The sequence below is a fragment of the Macaca nemestrina genome, chromosome X (genome assembly GCF_043159975.1).
Source record: "Macaca nemestrina isolate mMacNem1 chromosome X, mMacNem.hap1, whole genome shotgun sequence".
Classification (NCBI taxonomy): Eukaryota; Metazoa; Chordata; class Mammalia; order Primates; family Cercopithecidae; genus Macaca; species Macaca nemestrina.
Genome location: NC_092145.1, coordinates 106297569 through 106320292, shown reverse-complemented (window position 1 = coordinate 106320292; position 22724 = coordinate 106297569). Strand labels below are relative to the sequence as shown.

Genomic DNA, 22724 nt, shown 5'->3' with positions numbered 1-22724 from the left:
AGGAGATCCACACAACACTGTGCTATAAACTCCTTGAAAAGGTTGACCTTCTCATAGTAATAGATATCATGCTTTACTTTGCATGTAGTTGGAGATTGTTATGTTTTAAGAAAGTGAGTAACAGTTTTCTATAGGTGAATTTTAATCTATAGAAAAAGAAATGTGTCTTGTGAAAAGTATGTAATACAGTTCAGGGCACCAAACTGTGCACTGTCTTTTGGGAGCCAACTGTTCAGTTGTGAGTGTTCAAAGGTGGACAAAAGCTAGTCTATATACCAGGGGAGAAATGGATAAGGTAAATACGACTGAGATTTGGAAATAACCAGTTATAACAGTAAAGTAGCCATGCCTCTAGATTTACTCTCTTGTTTACCTATTCTTTATCTCAGAGACCTAATGTTAAGTATCAAAAGCAAAATATTTGTTGTGAAAAAGATTTGAAATAATGGAAGATGACTAATGCTTGGGAACATGCAAAAGGAACTTTATGCTTTCAATGCTCATTCTAATAACTAGTTCTTCTTGATGACTGGAATACAAAGAATACTAAAAAATCTGAATTTAAATCGAACCAAGCATTTTTAGAATAAGACCTTTCCTGAATAATCCCAGCACTTTGGGAGGCCAATGTGGGCAGATCACTTGAGCTCAGAAGCTGTAGATCAGCCTGGGCAACATAAGGAGACTCCATCTCTATTAAAAAAAAAATCAGCTGGGCATGGTAGTGTGCACCTGTAGTCCCAGCTACTTGGGAGGCTGAGGTGGGAGGATCACTTGAGCCCGGGAGGTCGAGGCTGCAGTAAGCTGTGATGGCGCCATTGCACTTCAGCCTGAGGGACAGAGAGAGACCCTGTCTCAAACACAAAACAAAAAAGATTGGAATGGAATCGTTATTATTTTACATTATTCCCCAAAACCCTAGAAAGTCTAAATCCAAATGGTTCTGATTTCTTTTACAAGAATGATTTTGTCTTTTCAAATTTTTAGGTGTCTTATTGCATAAGATAAAACTTTATTAATAGACTTATTAAGCAAAATAATTTTTTTCAATTTTGTACTTTTCAGTATTTTTTCTATCAACTTTATGGCAGAAAAGGAAGCATCTATTTTCTTAAAGAGAAGAGTTTTAAATAGCTAGCTATTTTAGCGTTCCTATTAAAATAGGATTCTACTTGTTATATTTAGTTAAAGAAATTTAACCTGGGCCAGAACAGAAGGTGTTAAGAATACCAGATGTTTCTGTGAGCTGGAAGCTGTCACAGCAGTGACACACTTGAATTGGAAATCACCAAAATTTCCTTCTTATTTTCTAGTCACCAAACAAAACACAGGCATGCTTTTTCATACCTTATGTTTTGTAAGTTGAATTGTACCAGGCCCTTTAACAGCCTTTGATCCAAGTTAAGCTAGTCCTTTATGTCCTTGTTTTTTAAAAACAAATTCCATAAATGGAAAAAAAATAAAAATAGAAACACTTCTAATAAAAAACTGAAAATTCATTGCTAGCTGACCTAACTTACAAGAAATATTAAAGTGAGTCCTTCAGGATGAAATAAAAGAATGCTAGTTACTCAAATCCACATGAAAAAAATAAAGCACACTGCTGAAGAGAACTACATAGGTAAATATAATATTCAGTATAAATGTACTTTGTGTTTATAACTCTTTACTTTTCCTATCTGATTTCAAAGTCAACTGCATAAAGCAATAACTATAAAATTGTGTCAATGAGCTTATAACATGTAAAGATGTGTATAACAATAATAGTACAAAGAAGTGAGGGAATGTGTGTGTGTATGTATCACACACATATATATTAGAGAAATGTTTTGTGTACCATTGAAGTTAATTTAGTATTAAACTGAACTAGAGGCCGGGCAAGGTGGCTCACGCCTGTAATCCAGCATTTTGGGAGGCTGAAGCGGGCGGATCACCTGAGGTTAGGAGTTTGAGACCAGTCTGGCCAACATGGTGAAACCCCATCTCTACTAAAAATACAAAAAAAATGAGCCGGGCGTGGTGACACATTCCTGCAATCCCGGCTGCTCAGGAAGCTGAGGCAGGATAATCGCTTGAACCCAGAGGCGGAGGTTGCAGTGAGCTGAGATCGCGCCACTGAACTCCAGCCTGGGCGACAGAGCAAAACCCCATCTTAAAAAAACCAACCAACCAACCAAACAAACAAACAAAAAAACATGACAAGGTGCGGTGGCTCACGCCTATAATCCCAACACTTTGGGAGGCTGAGGCGGGTGGATCACCTGAGGTCAGGAGTTCAAGACCAGCCTGGCTAACATGGTGAAACCCTGTCTCTATTAAAAATACAAAAATTAGCTGAGCGTTGTGGCAGGTACCTGTAATCCCAGCTACTCAGGAGGCTGAGGCAGGAGAATCCCTTGAACTTGGGAGGTGGAGGTTGCAGTGAGCCAAGGTTGCACCATTGCACACCAGCCTGGGTGACAAGAGCAAAACTTCGTCCCAAAACAAACAAACAAAAAACACAAAACAAAACTGAACTAGATTGCTTTTAAATTAAGAAGCTCATTGTGGCTACCACAAGAAAATAACTGAAAAATATAAGAAAAGAATAATATAGGGCCAGGTACTTTGGCTCACACCTGTAATACCAGCAATTTGGGAGGCTGGGTAGGAGGATTGCTTAAGCCCAGGTGCTGGAGGCCAGCCTGGACAATACAATGAGAGCCTGTACTGGAAAAAAAAAAATTTTGTTTTTTAATTAGCTGGGTATGGTGCCATGCCCCTGTGGTCCCGGCTACTCAGAAGGCTGATGTGGGAGGATAACTTGACCCTGGGAGGTTAAGGTTACAGTGAGCTGTGACTGCACCACTGCACTCCAGCCTGGGTGACAGGGCGAGACCCTGTCTCAAAAAAGAAGAAAAATGAAAAGTATAGTATAATAGGCCGGTCATGGTGGCTCATGCCTATAATTCGAGCACTCTGGGAGGCTGAGGTGGGCGGATCACCTGAAGTCAGGAGTTTGAGGCCAAACTGGCCAATGTGGCAAAACCCCGTCTCTACTAAAAATACAAAAATTAGCCGGGTATGGTGGTACGCACCTGTAGTCCCAGCTACTTGGGAGGCTGAGCAGAAGAATCGCTTGAACCTGGGAGGTGGAGGTTGCAGTGAACAGAGACTGCACCACTGCACTCTAGTCTGGGTGACAGAGTGAGACTCCATCTCAAAAACAAAAACAAAAACAGGATAGTATAATAATAATAATAATAATTTTATATATATATACACACATATATATAAAGACACAATAGAATTTAAATGCTACATTGGAAAATATCTATTTAACATAAAAGAAGGCAGGAATACGGAGAGTCAGAGGATGAGGAAAAAAAGAAAAAAATCAAAGATGTATAGAAAACAAAGATAACAAAATGATAGGCATAAATCCTACCTTACATTAAATGGAAATGATTTAAATGCCCCAATCAAAAGACAGAGATTGAAGGAATAAAAAACATGATTTAAAGACAGAATTCTGATTTAAAGACAGAAATGCATTCAAAGTAAAAGAATATAAAAAGATATGGCATGCAAGCAGTAACCAAAAGAAAGCTGGATTGGTTGTACTAATATCAGAAATAATCTCTCCTCTAGCCATTCAAAATGCCAAAAGGAATGAAGGCTAAGTGGAAGAAGATGGCCCCCTCTCCTGCTATTGTGAGGAAGCAGAAGGCCAAGAAGGTGATGAATCCCGTTTGAGAAAAGGCCTAAGAATTTTGGCACTGGACAGGACATTCAGCCCTAAAGGGACCTCACCCACTTTGTCAAATGGCCCTGCTATATCAGGTTGCAGCAGCAAGGAGCTATCTATCTTCTGTAAGCGGCTGAAAGTGCCTCCTCCAAATAACCAGTTTACCTAGGCCTTGGACTGCCAAACAGCTACACAACTGCTTAAGCTGACCTATAAGGACAGACCAGAGACAAAGAAGATCATTGGCCCAGACTGAGAAGAAAGTTGCCAGAGGGATGTCTCCACTAAGAGGCCTTTGAGCAGGGATTAAGGCTGTCACCACCTTGGTGGAGAACAAGAAAGCTCAGCTGGTGGTAACTGCACATGACAATGGATCTCATAGAGCTAGCTGTCTTCCTGCCTGCCCTGCATCATAAAATACAAAGGGAAGACAAGACTGGGTTGTATAGTCCACAGGAAGACTTGCACCACTGTTGCGTTCACATAGATTAACGTGGCAGACAAAGGAGCTTTGGCTAAGCTGGTGGAAGTCATCAGAACCAATGACAATGACAGACAGGATGAGATCCACTGTCACTAGGGAGGCAATATCCTGGGTCCAAAATCTCTGGCTCTCATTGCCAAGCTGGAAAAGGCAAAGGCTTAAGAACTTCCCATGGGCTGGGCACGGCGGGATTACATGCCTGTAATCCCAGCTACTAGGGAGGCTAAGGCAGGAGAATCACTTGAACCTGGGAGGCGGAGGTTGCGGTGAGCCGAGATCGTGTCATTGCACTCCAGCCTGGGCAACAAGAGCAAAAAAAAAAAAAAAAAAAAAAAAACCTTCCCATTAAGCTGGGTTAAATGTAGACTGTTGAGTTTTCTGGACAAATAATAATAATTCTCCTTCAGCCAAAGAAAATGAAATATAAATTAAGACATAACAATTATAAACATATGTGTAACTGCATTCCAAAATACACAAAGCAAAACTGACAGAATTGAGGAGAGAAATTCAACAATGGTTGGAGACTTTTTTTTTTTTTTTTTGAGACAGAGTCTCAGCTCTGTCGTCCAGGCTGGAGTGCAGTGGCAAGATCTCGGCTCACTGCAAACTCCACCTCCTGGGTTCACACCATTCTCCTGCTTCAGCCTCCTGAGCAGCTGGGACTACAGGCACCTGCCACCACACCCGGCTGATTTTTTGTATTGTTAGTATAGATGGGGTTTCACCATGTTAGCCAGGAGGGTCTTGATCTCCTGACCTTGTGATCTGCCCACCTCGGCCTCCCAAAGTGCTGGGATTACAGGCGTGAGCCACCACGCCCTGCCAGTTGGAGACTTCTACGACTCACTTTTAATAACTGATAGAACTAGGCAGATGATCAACATAGAAATAGAAGACTTGAACAGCCCTCTAAACCAACGAGGCCTAACAGACATATATGGAACATTCTACCCAACAACAGCAGAATACATACTTTTCTTAAGCATACATGAGTTCAAGACCAGCCTGGGCAACATAAGAAGACATTGTCTCTAAAACAAATAAAAAAAAAAAAATAGCAGGACATGCTGGCATGTGTCTATAGTCCCAGCTACTTGGGGAGTCTGAGGCAGAAAGATCACTTGAGTGAGACCAGGAGGTTGAGGCTGCAGTGAACCATGATCATGCCACTACACTCAACCCTGGACAACAGAGTGAGACCTTGTCTCAAAATAATAATAATAATTATTATTATTATAAAATAATAAATTATTATAATATAATTTATATAATATATTATATAATATAGAATATAAAATATATAATTTATATATATAATATATAATATAAAAATATAAATTATTATAATAAAATAATAAATTATAATAGAATAAATTATTATAATAAAATAATAATAATAAAGAAGCATAAGACCTGTACACCAAAAACTAAAGATGATTGCTGAAAGAAATTTAAAGACAACCTGGCTGGGTGTGCTGGCTCACGACTGTAATCTCAGCACTTTGGGAGGCTGAGGCGGGTGGATCACATGAGGCCAGGAGTTCAAGACCAGCCTGGCCAATATGGCAAAACCCTGTCTCTACTAAAAATAGAAAAACTAGCCAGGTGTGGTAGTGCACATCTGTAATCCCAGCTTGCAGTAAGCTGAGATCATGCCACTGCACTCCAGTCTGGGCGACAGAGAGAGACTCTGTTTCAGAAAGAAAAGAAAAGAAAGGAAAAGAAAGGAAAAGAAAAGAAAAGAGAAAAGAAAGATATTTAAAGACAATCTAAATAAACAGAAATATATCCCATGTTCACGGATTGGAAGACAACATTTTAAAGATAACAATACTCCCCAAATTGATATATAGATTCAATACCCTATCTAAATTCCAACTGTTTTTTTCCCAGAAATTGACAAGCTGATTCTAAAATTTATATGAAAATTCAAATTACCCAGAATAGTCAAAACAATCATGAAAGAGAACAAATTTAGAGAACTCAATTTACACTTTCAAAACACATGATAAGCTATAGGAATCAAGACAGTATGGGATTGGCGTAAGGACAGACACAGAAATCAATGGAATAGAATTAAGATTACAGAAATAGGCCGGGCACAGTGGCTCACGCCTGTAATCCCAGCACTTTGGGAGGCCGAGGTGGGCGGATCACCTGAGGTCAGGATTTTGAGACCAGCCTGGCCAACATGGTGAAACCCCATCTCTACTAAAAATAAAAAATTAGTGGGGTGTGGTGGCATGCGCCTGTATTCCCAGCTATTTAGGAGGCTGAGGCAGGAGAATCGCTTGAACCCAGGAGGCGGAGGTTGCAGTGAGCCAAGATAGCACAACTGCACTCGAGCCTGGACAACACAGTGAGACTCTATCTCAAAACAAAACAAAACAAACAAACAAAAAAGAAATTATAGAAATAATTCATGACCTTAAATTAGGCAATAATTTTTTTTCTTTTTTCTCTTTCTTTTCAATTATTATAGAGTCAATGGTGAGCCAATGGAATTTTAGATATGACAGTAAAAGCACAAGCAACAAAAGAAAAGAAACAGATTAGATTTTAAAACCGTTAAAAACTTTTTGTGCTTCAAAAGACACTATCAAGAAAGTGAAAAGACAATCCAAGAATAGGAGATAATATTTGCAAAATCGTATCCAGTAAGGCTCTAGTCCCTGGAACATATAAACACTCACAACTCAACAATTTCTCTACATTCTCTCCAACACTTGTTCCTGTCTTAAAACAATTTTTTTTTTTTGCCTCATATGTCCTATGTCCTTGGGGATTGCCTTTTTAAATTTCAGCCATTTTAAGTGGGTATAAAGTTACATCTCATTGTGCCTTTGATTTACATTTCCTTAATAACTAATGTTATGGAACATCTTTTCATGTATTTATCAGTCATTCATATATCTCCTTTAGAAAAATGCCTATTTGAATCTTTTGCCCATTTTAAAATTGGATTTTTGAATCTTTTATTGTTGAGTTGTTGAACCCTCATGCCCTGCTGGTGGGACTGTAAAATGGTGCAGCTATTTTGGAAAAATAGTCTGGTAATTCCTCAAAAGATTAAACATAGAGTTCCCATGTCATCCAGCAATTCCACTCCTACATATCTATCCAAGAGAAATGAAAACGTTATGTCCACATAAACATTTGAACACAACTGTTCATAGCAGCATTATTCATAATAGCAAAAAAAAAAAAAAATAGAAAACAACACAAATGTCTAACCACTGATGAATGAATAAAATGTGGCATATCCATACAATGGAGTATTATTTGGCAACAAAAAGAAATGAAGTACCAATACATGTTACAACACGGTTAAACTTTGTAAATACTATGCTAAGTGAAAAAAGTCACAAAAGACCACATAATGTATGATTCCATTTACATGAACTGTCCAGAGTAGGCAAATCTTATTTTATTTTATTTATTTTATTTATTTTATTTTTTTGAGACAGGTCTTGCTCTGTTGCCCAGGCTGGAGTGTAATGGCGTGAACATGGATCACTGCAGCCTTAGCCTCTTAGGCTCAAGTAGTCCTCCTGTTTCAGCCTTCTGAGTAGCTGGGACTACGGGCGTGCGCCACCATGCCTGGCTAATTTTTTTATAGAGACAGGGTCTCACTTAGTTGCCTAGGCTGGTCTCAAACTCCTGGGCTCAAGCAATCCTCCTGCCTTGGCCTCCCAAAAAAGAGCAGGCAAATCTATAGAGACAAAAAATACTTTAGTGATTGATGAGGCTGGAGAATGGGGGAAGAGAGAATAAATGGGGGAGCTACTACTCATAGAAAAGGAGTTTCTTTTTGAGGTGATGAAAGTGTTCTAATGGATAAACATACATTTTAGTATTATGCAGCAATAAAAAATGAAGTACTGATACATGTTATAAAATGTTTGACCCCCAAAAACATTATAAGTATAAGAAGCCAGTCACAAAACCACATATCGTGTAACTGTATTGATACGAAATGTTTCAGCATAGGCAAATCTATAGAAACAGAAAGCAGATTTGTGGTTGCCTGGGGCCTGTGGTTGGGGGTTTGGGGTAGTGGAGCTACAATGAGGGATGACTATGAATATGTACATGTTTCTTTGTGGAATGTTGAAAATATTCCAAAATCAAATTGTGATAATAGCTGCACAAGTCTGTAAATTGTATAAGTTTAATGAGTGAACATTATGATATGTGAAATATCTCAATAAAACTGTAATTTTTTAAAAAAATTAAAAGTAAAGAAGCAACAGAAATACTTACTTTCCAACTCATTTATAAGGCAGGTTTTCCCTGATATCAAACCAGAAAAAGATAAGATCAAAATTTTCAAAATATAAAAAAAGATGAAAATTGTAAACCAATATACTTATTGAACTTAAATTAATAAAGGGCATCTACAAAAACTTACAGTTAACATTGTAATTTATGGCAAAAGACAGAAGGCTTTCTCCTTGGAAGAACAAGGCAAGGATGTCCAATATAAAGTTTTAGCTAGTACAATAAGAAGAAGAAATAAAAGGCATAAAGATTGAAAAGGGAGAAACAAAAAAGTCTGTATTCGCAGAGGACATAATTGCTCACTCATAAAATCCCAAATAATTTATAAGAAAACTTCTAGAACAAATATGTTTAGCAAAATCTTCAGATGTAAGGTCGATATACAAAAATTAATCATATTTCTCTACCAATATATGATTGAAAACTCTGTAGAAATAAAAGAAATCCTTAGGTATAAATAAAACAAAACACATATAGGATCTGTAAGCTGAAAACTATAAAAAGCAGATAAAACGTATCTAAGAAGACCTGGAGAAATAAACTGTACACCAAAGCCCCATGACATGCAATGTGCCTATATAACAAACCTGCATATGTACCCCTCAGCCTAAAATAAGAGTTAAAAAAAGACAAAAAAAGGAGAGATATCCTACACTTATTGATTGGAAGACTCAGCACAGTAAAAGTGTCAATTCTCCCCAAATTGATATATAGATTTAACATAATTCCAATCAAAATCACAACAGGATTTGTTTAGATTTAGTCAAGTTGATTCTAAAATTTATAAGAAAAGGAAGAGGAAGTAGAGTAGCTAAAACAGTTTTGAAAAAAACAAAGTTTCAGGAAACATAATACCTAATTTTGACAATAATAATTTTAAAAGTTGCTATAAAACTACAATAATCAAAATAGTGTGGTATTGGTGAAAGGACAGACATATAGATTAACTGGAACAGAATAAAGAGTGCAGAAAAAGATTGACACATATATGGCTAATTGATTTTTCAAAAAGGTACAAAAGCTATTCAATGGAGAAAGGACGGTCTCTTCCACAAATGGTAATGTAATAATTGAATATCAGTATGCAAAAAAGAACCTCACCCAAAACCTCACACCTTATACAAAAAGTAATTCCAAATGTGTCATAAATCTAAATGTAAACATAAAACTATTAAACTTTTAGGAGAAAACACAGAGGAAAATCTTTGTGACCTGTGTTTAGCCAGAGTTCTTAAATATTACACCAAAATCACAAGTTTTAAAAAATTTGATAAAGTATACTTTATTAAAATCATAAACTTTTGCTCTGCCAATGATACTGTTAAGAGAATGAAAAGAGGCCGGGCGCGGTGGCTCATGCCTGTAATCCCAGCACTTTGGGAGGCCGAGGTGGGTGGATTACGAGGTCAGGAGATCAAGACCATCCTGGCTAACGCAGTGAAACCCCCTCTCTACTAAAAACACAAAAAATTAGCCGGACATAGTGGCGGGCACCTGTAGTCCCAGCTACTTGGGAGGCTGAGGCAGGAGAACGGCGTGAACCTGGGAGGCGGAGCTTACAGTGAGCTGAGATTGCACCACTGCACTCCAGCCTGGAAAACAGAGAAAGACTTTGTCTCCAAAAAAAAAAAAAAGAATGAAAAGACAAGCTACAGACTCGAATAATATATTTGTAAATCATATGTCCTACAAAGGATTTTTATCAAAAATATAGAAAAAAACTCTCAAAAATCAACCATATGAAAACCAACAACCTAATTTTCTTTTTTTTTTTTTTTTTTTTTTTTTTGAGATGGAGTCTTGCTCTGTTGCCCAGGCTGGACTGCAGTGGCCGGATCTCAGCTCACTGCAAGCTCCGCCTCCCGGGTTTACGCCATTCTCCTGCCTCAGCCTCCCGAGCAGCTGGGACTACAGGCGCCCGCCACCTCGCCCGGCTAGATTTTTGTATTTTTTAGTAGAGACGGGGTTTCACCGTGTTAGCCAGGATGGTCTCGATCTCCTGACCTCGTGATCCGCCCGTCTCGGCCTCCCAAAGTGCTGGGATTACAGGCTTGAGCCACCGCGCCCGGCCATCCTAATTTTCTAAAATGACAAAAATTGTTGCCTCTGGGATAAACTGAGTGAAGGGTACACAGGTACATAGGATTCCTCTGTATTATTTAACTGCATGTAAATCGACAATTATCTCAATGAAAATTTCAATTAAAAATAAAACAGGATACAAAAAAATAGCAACAGACTTGAACAAACAGTTTACCACAGAACACAAATAAGTACAAGAAAAAAATGCTCAACATCACTAACCATTAGGGGAATGAAAATTATAATAAAATAACCACTTTATATCACCAAATACCTATTCGATTGGCTAAAAAAAAGAATACTAGTAACACCAAGTGCTGAAGAACATCAGAAAAACTGGAAGTCTCGCACATTGCTGACAAAATGTAAAATGATACAGCTGCTTGGGAAAATGGTTTGTTTTTTAAAAATGTAAAATATGCATACCATATGATGCAGCAATCTCATTTCTGGGTATTTCATCCAAGTGATCTGAAAACTTATGTTCACCCAGAAAGCTGTATGTGACTATTTACGGGAGCTTTATTTGTAAAACCCCAAACTACAAACAACCCAAATGTCCTCCAACTGGTGAATGGATAAACAAACTGTGGTACATCCATTATAACACAAAATAAGTTGCGGAATCCCAAAGACAGTCTCCAGAGACATGTTTTTACCATGAGATCGTACTTCTCTGGCCATGCTTACTTAGAAACAGGTGGACACCTGACTGTAGAACAGCCCAACTATAGGCCAGGCAATGGCTCTGACCCATTTCTTCGCATGAAAAAGATGAGCAGGGACAGTCAAATTTTCTGTCCCTGGAATCTAACAAAGGTCAGTTAAATAAGGACCTGAAAGTGAAAGAATGCTTTGGGATCACGAGTAACCAATGTTATCTAACAACCAGTTTTGGGAAAGCAGAAATTATGCATAAAATGAAGCCATTTGGGAATGCAACAGAATAAAATAAAGTATAGCTATTAGTGATACTGTATCAGACTGAAGGTTCATGTACTTCTGCTATTAAATCCCCAGAGCTGCCTTCAATCTAAGTCTACCCTTTAATTCTGTCTTTACAAGATCATCCAAGTACAGTTCCTGTTCTTGGGTTCTGTATTAGTTGTCTATTGTTGTTGTAACTAATTGCCAAAAACTTAGTGACTTCAAACAACACAAATTGATTGATCTTATAGTTCTCTAGGTTACAAGCCTAACATGGTCCTCACTGGCCTAAAATCAAGGTGTTGCCAGGGCTGTGTTCCTTCTGAAGGCTAAAGCAGAGGTCTGTTCCCTGGCCTTTCCAGCTTCCAGAAGTTGCCTCCATTCCTTGGTCTGTGGCACTCTTCCTCCATCTTCAAAGCCAGCAATGTTGCACCTTTCTGACACTGTTTCCCTTTTCTCTGACTCTTCTGTGTTTCTTCTCTTCTACTTTTAAAGATCCTAGCGATTACACTGGACCTACCTGGATAATCCAGGATAATCTCCCTATCTTAGAGTCAGCAGATTAGCAACTTTAATCCCACCTGCAAGCTTAATTCTCGAGACTTTGCCATATATCCTACCACGGTCACAAGTTTCAGGGATTTGCACATGGACGTTTTGTGGGGGAATTATTTTGCCTACGACAAGTTCTGCTGGGATTTCACTTATGTCCTTACAATACATCCTTAACCCCCACCTTGACTATGCACATATAACCAAAGAGGCCTGACCTGATTAACAACTTCTTTATTAGTTAAGTAGAGACTGATGCTCTTACTTTTCAAAGTCAAAGAAGTATATTTTACTAATATTCTTATAACTAATAAATGAAGATCTCTTCAGATAAGAGCATGAGTGTAGATACATGTATACATTTCTTTTTTTGACACGGAGTTTCATTCTTGTTGCACAGGCTAGAGTGCAATGGCATGATCTCGGCTCACTGCAACCTCTATCTCCCAGGTTCAAGCGATTCTCCTGTCTCAGCCTCCCAAGTAGCTGGGATTATAGGAACAAGCCACCACGCCCAGCTAATTTTGTATTTTTAGTAGAGATGGGGTTTCACCATGTTGGTCAGGCTAGTCTCGAACTCCTGACCTCAGGTGATCCACTTGCCTGAGCCTCCCAAAGTGCTGGGATTACAGTCCCAAAGTGCTGGGATTACAGGTGTGAGCCACCGCGCCTGGCCAGAGAAAATATATATATATATGTATTTTAGATGGGGTTTCGCACTTGTCACCCAGGCTGGAGTGCAATGGCGCAATCTCGGCTCACTGCAACCTCCGCTTCCTGGGTTCAAGCAATTCTCCCGCTTCAGCCTCCTGAGTAGTTGGGATTACAGGCGCCTGCCACCACACCCAGCTAATTTTTGTATTTTAGGTAGAGATGGGGTTTCGCCATGTTAGCTAGGCTGGTCTTGAACTCCTGACCTCAGGCGATAGGCCCACCTCAGCCTCCCAAAGTGTGAGGATTACAGGCGTGCGCCACTGTGCCCGGCCAAGTGTATTTTTAAGATTATCTTGTTACCAACAAACTCTCCAACAAACTCTAAATGCTAGACCAGAAGTTCCCACTGACTGATAACATTTCAAAAATTACTGTGGGGATTGGCATTGGGCTTCCAGCTGCTGGTTTTCCAAATAAAAGCATGAAGCACACTCAGCTTCTCTCTACAGTCTATCAATTATCCTAATCATTATTACATAAAAGGACATTTAACACCAAAAACAGAAAATAATCTCAGAATAATGTGTACTTCTTTAAATTATTTTAGCCTAATTAAAAATAAATTGTATTATAATCATTTTTCTCATTTTGCTAATCTTGGACTAGATTTTTTAAAAATTACTTTTATGACCGATTTACCTGTAGCAACTATGCCATTGTCCACATGTGTCAAGGACTGGGGGCGGCTTCGAAGTTTGCTTTTGAAAGATCTTGGTCGACGTGGTGATGCAGGTGGCAAAGGAATCTCAGTAGATTGGGTTTTGCTATCTTTAATTGACCGAAGGCGTTCATAGAGCTCCTGCAGCTCCTTATTCTGCTGGGTTTGAAGATTTACCACCTCCTGAATGTGTCTGAATGAAAATCATGCAAAAAGCATTTTAATGGCACTGGCTCCATAAAGATGAGCCAAGAAACTCTACACCAGTATAAGTAAAGTTTAACAAGGAATTTAGATTAAGAATGGGGAAATAGAGACTGGGCACAATGGCTTACGTCCATAATCCCAGCACTTTGGGGAGCCAAGGCAGGAGTATTGTTTGAGGCTAGAAATTCGAGACAAGCCTGGGTAACGTAGGGAGACCCTATCTCTCTTAAAAAAAAAAATAAAAAAAAAATTAGCTGGGCATGGTGGTGCATGCCTGTAGTCCCAGTTACTCAAAAGGCTGAGGTGGGAGGATCACTTGAGCCCAGGAATTCAAGGCTGCAGTGAGCCAAGATCACACCACTGCACTCCAGACTGGGTGACAGAGACCCTGTCAAAGAGGAAGGAAGGAAGGGAGGGAGGGAGGAAAGAATGGGGGAAACACAGAGTATTTTCACAATTTCCAGAGGGGAAGCGGGAAATGCCTTCCTAAGCATAACATTAAACTATAAGAATCACTCATGAAGAAAAAGATGAACAAATTTCTAAAACTGAAATACAGTGAAAGTCAGTAAAACAAAATGTAAAGTCAAATAGTATTAATAATATTAACATTTTTGCCAGACGCAGTGGCTCACGCCTGTGGGAGGCTAAGGCAGGAGGATCGCTTGAGCCCAGGAGTTTGATACCAGCCTAGACAACATAGTGAGACCCTATCTCTCTGAAAAAAAAAAAAAAAAAAAAAATCAGCCAGGTATGGTGGCATGTGCCTGTAGTACAAGCATCTTGGGATGCTGAGGCAGGTAGATCTCTTGAGCCAAAGGTAGAGGCTTCAGTGAGCCATGACAGCACCACTGCACTCCAGCCTGGGCGACAGAGCAAGACCTCGTCTTAATAATAATAATTGTAATAGTAATAAAAGAAAGAATAAATAAAAATCGGTGAAGAAACCATAATGCTAAAAGAACACTGAAGGCAGAATAAATTATTTTTTAAGATCCCTTCTAGGCCAGGCGTGGTGTCTCATGCCTGTAATCCCAGCACTCTGGGAGGCTGAGACAGGAGGATGGCCTGAGGCTAGAAGTCTGAGACCAGCCTGGGCAACACAGGGAGACCTCATCTCTACAAAAAAATTTAAATATTAGCTGGATGTGTTACATGTCTGTAGGCCCAGACACTTGGGAGGCTGAGGTGGGAGGATGGTTTGAGCCCAGGAGGTAGAGGCTGCAATGATCCGCAACTGCACCACTGCACTCCAGCCTGGGCAACACAGTAAGACTCTGTCTCAAAATAAAAGATCCTTTCCAGGTCTTGTGTTATATGAGGTTATGAGAATTCATGTCTCACATTCAAAATTAAGCACATATTCACAACCAGCCAGTTACAAAAAACTAGCCAGCTACAAAAGCTACCAGTCATTTGACAATGGTTTAAAAGAACCATTAAAAACAGCAATAGAAGGCCGGGCACAATGGCTCATGCCTGTAATCCCAGCACTTTGGGAGGCCGAGGCAGGCGGGTCACGAGACCAGGAGATTAAGACCATCCTGGCTAACACGGTGAAACCCCATCTCTACTAAAAATACAAAAAATTAGCTGGGCATGGTGGCGGGCGCCTGTAGTCCCAGCTACTCAGGAGGCTGAGGCAGGAGAATGGCATGAACCCAGGAGGCAGAGCTTGCAGTGAGCTGAGATCGCGCCACTGCACTCCAGCCAGGGCGACAGAGCAAAACTCCGTCTCAAAAAAACAAAAAAAACAAAAAACAAACAGAAAAACAAACAAACAAAAAACCAGCAATAGAATACTTACATCACAAATATGAAACTGCTTTAATAACTTTTATTATAAAAAGTATCAGTGTACATATACTGTATAGTACTTAATATATAAGTTGACATATACATAATGTAATGTCAAGCCTGTATATATATTTTAAAGTGGAATATCAGCCTTCTGGTGATGAATATTTAAAGTATATATTCACAATTTTCTTGCAAGCTCAAGTCAAAAACACTGAAACAAGTTAGAGAGAATATATTATAATTATCTATCACTGGAATGACAGTTTTGGGTTTTTTTCCTCCTCGAGGCAAGGCCTTAGAAACTAAGAAATTTCCAAGGATTTTAACCTGCTTTAAATCTTTTTTTTTTTTTTTTTTTTTTTTGAGACGGAGTCTCGCTGTGTCTCCCAGGCTGGAGTGCAGTGGCGTGATCTCGGCTCACTGCAAGCTCCGCCTCCCGGGTTCACGCCATTCTCCTGCCTCAGCCTCCCAAGTAGCTGAGACTACAGGCGCCCGCCACCACGCCCGGCTAGTTTTTTTTTTGTATTTTTAGTAGAGACGGGGTTTCACCATGTTAGCCAGGATAGTCTCGATCTCCTGACCTCGTGATCCACCCGCCTCAGCCTCCCAAAGTGCTGGGATTACAGGCTTGAGCCACCGCGCCCGGCCAACCTGCTTTAATTCTTGAAGCACTCAAACACAGCATCCAAATGGAGCATTATTCAAGCTTGTAAGAACTTGACTAAAATCCAGCTTTTTATTTTATTTTTTGAGATGGAGTCTCGCTCTGTCACCCAGGCTAGAGTGCAGTGGTGTGATCTCAGCTCACTGCAACCTCCGCCTCCAAGATTCAAGTAGTTCTCCCTGCCTCAGCCTCCTGAGTCGCTGGGATTACAGGCGCCACCACATCCGGCTAATTTTTGTATTTTTAGTAGAGACGGGGTTTTGCCATGTTGGCTAGGCTGGTCTCAAACTCCTGACCTCAGGTGATCCACCCACATCGGCCTCCTAAAGTGCTGGGATTACAGACATGAGCCACTGCGCCCAGCCAAATCCAGCTTTTTACATGCCTATATTTTTAGTCCTCCCTGGTTCTCTCTGCTTTACAAATTAAGTTCCAGAACAGTGCAGGAATTCTCTAAAGCATAAGATACATTAAAAAATTGCTAGAGTTGGTTTCAACTTTTCAAAGTAATGGCATGGGGTCATCAATAGGAGGCTAGTAATTAACTTATGAGTATATGCATATACTGGAATACTTTGAAACAGTCAAAAATATAATGATACAGGTATATATCCAAGATACCATGAAATGGTAAAGAAAACCAAGACATAAGAACAGTCTTGCAGTGTAAGTTACTATTTGGGGGAACAAAGAATGAAATATGCATATTTGTTTGTACGGTTATAGACTAACTGGATATACAAGAAACAGGTAGTATTTATTGTGTGTAAGGAGAGAACCTGGGTAGTTCAGCTGCAGTGCTAGGAGGGAGACTACTGGTTACCCTTTTGTACCTTTTGAATTTTGAACCATGTGGATAGAATTAGAATTCAGCAACTTAATATGAATTTCTTTTTTTTCTTTCTTATTTTTTTTTTAGACAAAGTCTTGCTCTGTTACCCAGGCTGGAGTGCAGTGGCGCACAATCTGGGCTCACTGCAACCTCCACCTCCCAGGCTCAAGCAATTCTCCTGCCTCAGCCTCCCAAGTAGCTGGGAGTACAGGCATCTGCTACTATGCCTGGCTAATTTTTGTATGGTTTTTTTTTTTTTAAGTAGAGACAAGGTTTCAAAATGTTGGCCAGGCCAGTCTCGAACTCCTGACCTCAGGTGATCCACCTGCCTCTGCCTCCTAAAGTGCTGAGATTACAGGCATGAGCCACCATGCCCAGCTGGCTTGAATTTCTTTTTTTAAAATGACCTATTTTATAAAACTAAATACAAAACAGCATTCTATTGACAAAATATATTATCATAATCTCACTAGTGAAGGTTGATTACCTCAGTCACCAAATAATAAGCTTGATCTTGAAAGTATCTTACCTTTTCCTAAAGAAGATGAACCACTATCTCTGATTATAATAAATCAGCTGTTTACTTATCAAATGTGAAATTATATAAGAATAGTTGTAAAATCTAAAACCAAAAGTCCTTAAGAATAAGGACTGTAAAGGTTAACAAAAGGAGTAATTAAATCATATTGGTAAATAAGCAACTGTAATAGTCTTGAGACTATGAAAACATTTTATATATAAGAACTTTTTCTCATTCATAAATGTTTAGCATTAGCATTCTTTGTAGTTTTCAATCATTAAAATGTCAACAATCCTAAATTAGTTACCAATCAAATACTAAGTTCTATAAAATCCAGGGCAACCAGATTTGTGACAAAAGAGAAACAGTCCTTACTTTTCTCGTAATCTTTGAAGCTCCACCTTCAAGTCCTCATCCTCTATTTCTGATTCATCATCACTGCTCATTGGGGAAGATGGCGAATAGAAGAGTGAACTCTGTGTTTGAGCATAAGCTTGTTCTTCATGGTGTGGTAAGCACTGATCACTCTCTGGACCAGTCTTTGCCACTGACTTTCCACTGCCAGCAAGACTGGCTGAAAATTCACTATCAGAGCTAGGCTGTTTCCCAGCAGTCAATATCTCTCTCTCTTTAAGCAACAGTTCAGATCCAGACTGCATGCTACTTCCTGTGGCTGAAGTTTCTTCCAATTCCTTTTCTGGGGTCACTGAAGATACATCAGTCTCACAAGCTGCACTGAAAGATAAGAAGTTGTCACCTTGTTTGGGAACTCCTTTATTTTCTTTACAGGTTTCCTGAAGAGCTTGTAACTTCTCAGAAGAAAACGAAGTTTTGGGATTTTGTGTGGCAGGTTCTATTTCTACCAACTGAGACTTTGCTGCTTCAATAAAGGCTTCTTCACTAGAATGGTTTGTCTCACTGAACACTGATATGTGTTCTATTCCAAAAGATGTCACTTTTGCTGACTGCTGAGGAATTGTAATCACCTGAGATATAAAAATGTAAAAGTGGTTAGCATAGCACAGACAAGTAGATGGTCTGCTGTGATGTATATGTATTGATACTAGCAAAACTTAAAAATTTAATCTATACCCTCAAATTCACTCTTTCAAACAGGCCCCTTGGGTAAAGAGAGTGGGCATCATATTGCTCAAATAAAATTCCACAATTAGAGTTGCTGAGATTCTAAAAGACGTGAAATTACATTTATAAAAGAGGACCCACCCACCCGCCAAAAAAAAAAAAAAAAGAAAAAAAAAAAACTATTTCTGTGCTCTCTACCAGCTACTATCCATTTCTGTAGACTCATCTTTACTGATGGCTTCAAAAGGTGAGGGGATGCATGGAAGGTGAACAAATTAAATATGACAATGATCTACATTTAAAGTAAGTATCATCAGCCGGGCATGGTGGCTCACGCCTATAATCTCAGTACTTTGGGAGGCCGAGGCAGGTGGATCACCTGAGGTCAGGAGTTCAAGACCAGCCTGGCTAACAAGGTGAAACCCTGTTTCTAATAAAAATACAAAAAATTAGCCAGGCGTGGTGGCGTGCACTTGTAATCCCAGCTACTCGGGAGGCTGAGGCAGTAGAATCGCTTGAACCAAGGAGACGGAGGTTGCAGTGAGCTAAGATCATGCCATTGTACTCCAACTTGGGCAACAAGAGTGAAACTCCATCTCAGTAAACAAAAAAACAAAAAACAAAAATGGAAGTATCATCTACAGACCAAGATCTCCAGTGGCTGTTATGTTTTATAATGCCCTTGTAGATAAGGATTCAATCAAAGACACAAACCTGGAACCGACCCCGCTGAAATGATCCACTCATCGCTTTACATCTATTCAAAGCCCTAGTATCAGCTGTAGACTCCCGTGTCAGAGGAATGGGATCAGGAGCAATTGCTGATCTCATCTCTTCTGTTTCCACTGCAAGTTTTGCCAAATTGTAAGTAGAAAAGAGAAAATTGTTTGTTAAGACTAAATTTGTTTACATTACCAAAAATGAAGAAAAGTAGAAAAAGCTTAACTCCTGCTAGACAATTAAAAGGTGTTAATGTAATAAGCAACATCGTATAAGTCCCTAAGTCTGAATCAGACATTGCAAGATTTATCCCAAGACTTAGTATCTATATGAAATGAATAACTGGAAAACCAAATTAGTTACAAAAGGAAAAAATAAAACGGCAATGACATTAATGGGACATGTCACATACATGGGCTACGTGGAAAAAGTGGCAAGATTTGTATATGAACAACAAAAAAATAAGTAAATGAAAAGTGATGTTACCTAGTCTATGTCCCTGACTGTAAGCACACTACCTTGACGGACTTTTGATCTCTTGAAAAAGCTGGTTGACTGCCGTAGCCTGTATGCCCAGCTTTTTAATTTGCGAGTCCAGGATTTCTTGCTAATAGGATTTTTGAGACTAGGACAAGTAAAGCTTAGGCCAAAATATCCACCTCCTGTCTGCAGATGAATGGCTCCACCGCTTGACACAGCAGCAGGATAGGCCTCTGGATCCCCTGGAAGTGAAGCATCTGAGGACATCTCCTAATGGAGACAAGACAAAACAAAACAAAACAAAACAAAACAAAACAACCGAGAAAAACCAAAGTGGTAATAATTTAGGTAAGGTGAAGCTTTTTTTTAAAAAAATAACACCGGAATTTCTTGTACAGACTGATCTTTAACCCAAAATAGGGTATTATGTATTAGTTGCATTAATAGTAGCATATTAGACTGAACCCAAGGTACTCCATTTACAAAAATTAAGCCTTCTTGTTTCTTTAAAAATATTATTTAGACTTTAGTAAATAAAAGAGAATATTAATCTTCTACCCCAGAATATTTTTCATCATTATACAAACTTTGAAAACTGAAAATCAAATTAAAATTTCCTTCATATGTGCCAGTTTACTAAAAAGGTTACTAAAACTCCAAGCTATTATCATGAAATTTTTCATTTATGCCTATATTATTTAAGAGACTCAGTTAAAGATGCTTGAAACACACAAACAGAGAAAAACAAGATATCGAGGCACTTACATTTACAGAGAAGTATGAGGAAATCAAGTTTATTACTTTATGAAAGCATACGGAAATTTATAAAGGACATCAAAATTACTTCAAAATCATGCTCTAAAAATTCTTGTTAACATCAGGCTATCCTGGCTACAAAATCACTCCCCTCTTCTTGTCCTCCTACTCCCCCACCAAAAAGGGCCCCAGATATAACTGTTGTATCTAAATGAGTGCTTTAAAGATAAATCCTCTATAATAATATGAAAAGTTAGCACAGACAACCACAAATACTTTGGGAAACATGAGAAGGGTCACTACTAATCTAGAAGATTAAAAAAATATATAAAAGCACAAAGAATGGGATTTAGCATTTGCCTGAAGGAAGATAGCCTACTGGCAGGAAGTATGATGTGTTGGGTAAGCATTATTAATACTTAGGGCAGGGCCGGGTGCAGTGGCTTATGCCTGTAATGCCAGCATTTTGGGAGGCTGAGGCAGGCAGATAACCTGAGGTCAGGAGTTCGAGACCAGCCTGGCCAACATGGTAAAACCCCGTCTCTACTAAATATACAAAATTAGCCTGTCGTGGTGGTGCGTGCCTGTAATCCCAGCTACTTGGGAGGCTGAGGCAGGAGAATCGCTAGAACCCAGAGGCAGAGGTTGCAATGAGCCGAGATCGCACCATTGCACTCCAGCCTGGGCAACAAGAACGAAACTCTTGTCTCAAAACAAAAAAACAAAAAAACAAAAACAAACTTACGGCTGGTCAGGGCATAAATTGTAAGCAATCAGTTTTTATTTTCTGCAGTCTCATTTTAAACTAGTAACAATAAGTTTCATGATGAGAAAAAAATTAGTATTACAATTTAGAAAATGTTACATTGGTCCCACTGAAATTACAGAAAAGAATTTTAATATGTAGTAACCGGATCAAGATGGCAAATTAAATATTTGTTCTAGCCTTCCTTATCAATCCAAATTTACAGACACGACAGGAAAATAGACATAGACACATGCATACATGACTGAGAGAGGAAAAAGCAGACCATGACATATGTAGGAATTGTTTCAAAATGCTGCAAACTTGGGTGGCTGATACGGGCAGCAGGAGAGAACCCTGGCCAACCAAAAAGATGAGTAGTAGGCTAGAATGCTTACAAAACTCTATCAGATCTACCTTCTGTCTCTTTCAACGTTATCTCTTAATGTTCTCCTGTTTGCTGGCCTTCTTTTGGTTCCCTGAACAGTTCTCTATCTATGACTATCACCACCACATACAAGTCCTTCCCTGACTACCATATATAGTTTTAGTATCCCATTTTCTTCTACTAGATGTGAGCTCCACAAAAACAGAGGTTTTGACTTATTCACTGCTAAAGAGATATTCACTGAATGGAAGAATGAACTGATTGGGAATAACAAAGAAGGAACAGGCAGGCAGTTCTGTCCCCACCTCCACACCAAGCAAAGGGCAGCAGAGGCATGTGCCCCCAAATAAGAGTAGTAAGAGGAAAAGGTTTGTGGCCAAGAGAGAGGTCAACAACGTAGGGAGGAGACAACATCCAGGAAGAAAGGTAAGCCCTCCTACCTTTGGAGACTAGCTACTGGGCCACCCTCCAGGCAGCATTAGAGATAAGTTACAAAATACAGTGCCAGGGAGGATGTCCCATACCTTTCCCACAATTACTGAAGGAAGGTTACAGTAATTACATAAAACACAGACAGATGAACAAGGAATCTCATGAGTGAAAAAGACGAGAACACAACTAAGAATCACTAAACACCAAGGGAAAACTAACATTATAAGAAAATACTAAACTTGGCAAACAGGATAGCCAAGGAAATAGCATTAATAACATAGAATAAGACTAATATATTCAGAGAGATGTGTGAATATACTACATCTATAAAGAAAGGAATGAACTACAGTTACTAGAAATTAAAACAATATAATACTTGACACAAAAAATAGCTGAATAGGTGATGCAACAGCTTAAAAATTGAGAAATTATGCCAGTACAAAAAGCAAAAGGACAAACAAATGGAAAGCATGAGAAGTTTATAGATAAGAGCTGGGCATGGTGGCGTATGCCTATAATCCCAGCCCTTTGGAGGCTGAGGCGGGTGGATCATCTGAGGTCAGGAGTTCCAGACCAGCCTGGTCAACATGGTGAAACCTCATCTCTACTAAAAATATGAAAATTAGCTGGGCGTGGTGGTGAGCGCCTATAATCCCAGCTACCTGGGAG

The 22724-nt window shown here is 39.2% G+C and overlaps 1 protein-coding gene across 6 annotated transcripts in view; it reads right to left on the bottom strand.

Moving 5' to 3' along the window:
• The window catches only part of LOC105493799 (WNK lysine deficient protein kinase 3), a 172225-nt gene that overhangs the window by 27053 nt on the left and 122448 nt on the right, over nucleotides 1-22724 (bottom strand). For 5 of the 6 annotated variants that reach the window (XM_071089345.1, XM_024796556.2, XM_071089343.1 and 2 more), the window contains exons 18-21: nucleotides 19773-20004; nucleotides 19249-19379; nucleotides 17827-18437; nucleotides 13410-13621 (exon numbers count right to left, since the gene is read on the bottom strand). In XM_071089345.1, the coding sequence (XP_070945446.1) occupies nucleotides 13410-13621; nucleotides 17827-18437; nucleotides 19249-19379; nucleotides 19773-20004 (1186 nt within the window). The remainder of the gene's footprint in view (nucleotides 1-13409; nucleotides 13622-17826; nucleotides 18438-19248; nucleotides 19380-19772; nucleotides 20005-22724) is intronic. The other variant, XM_071089346.1, reaches the window with a different exon arrangement.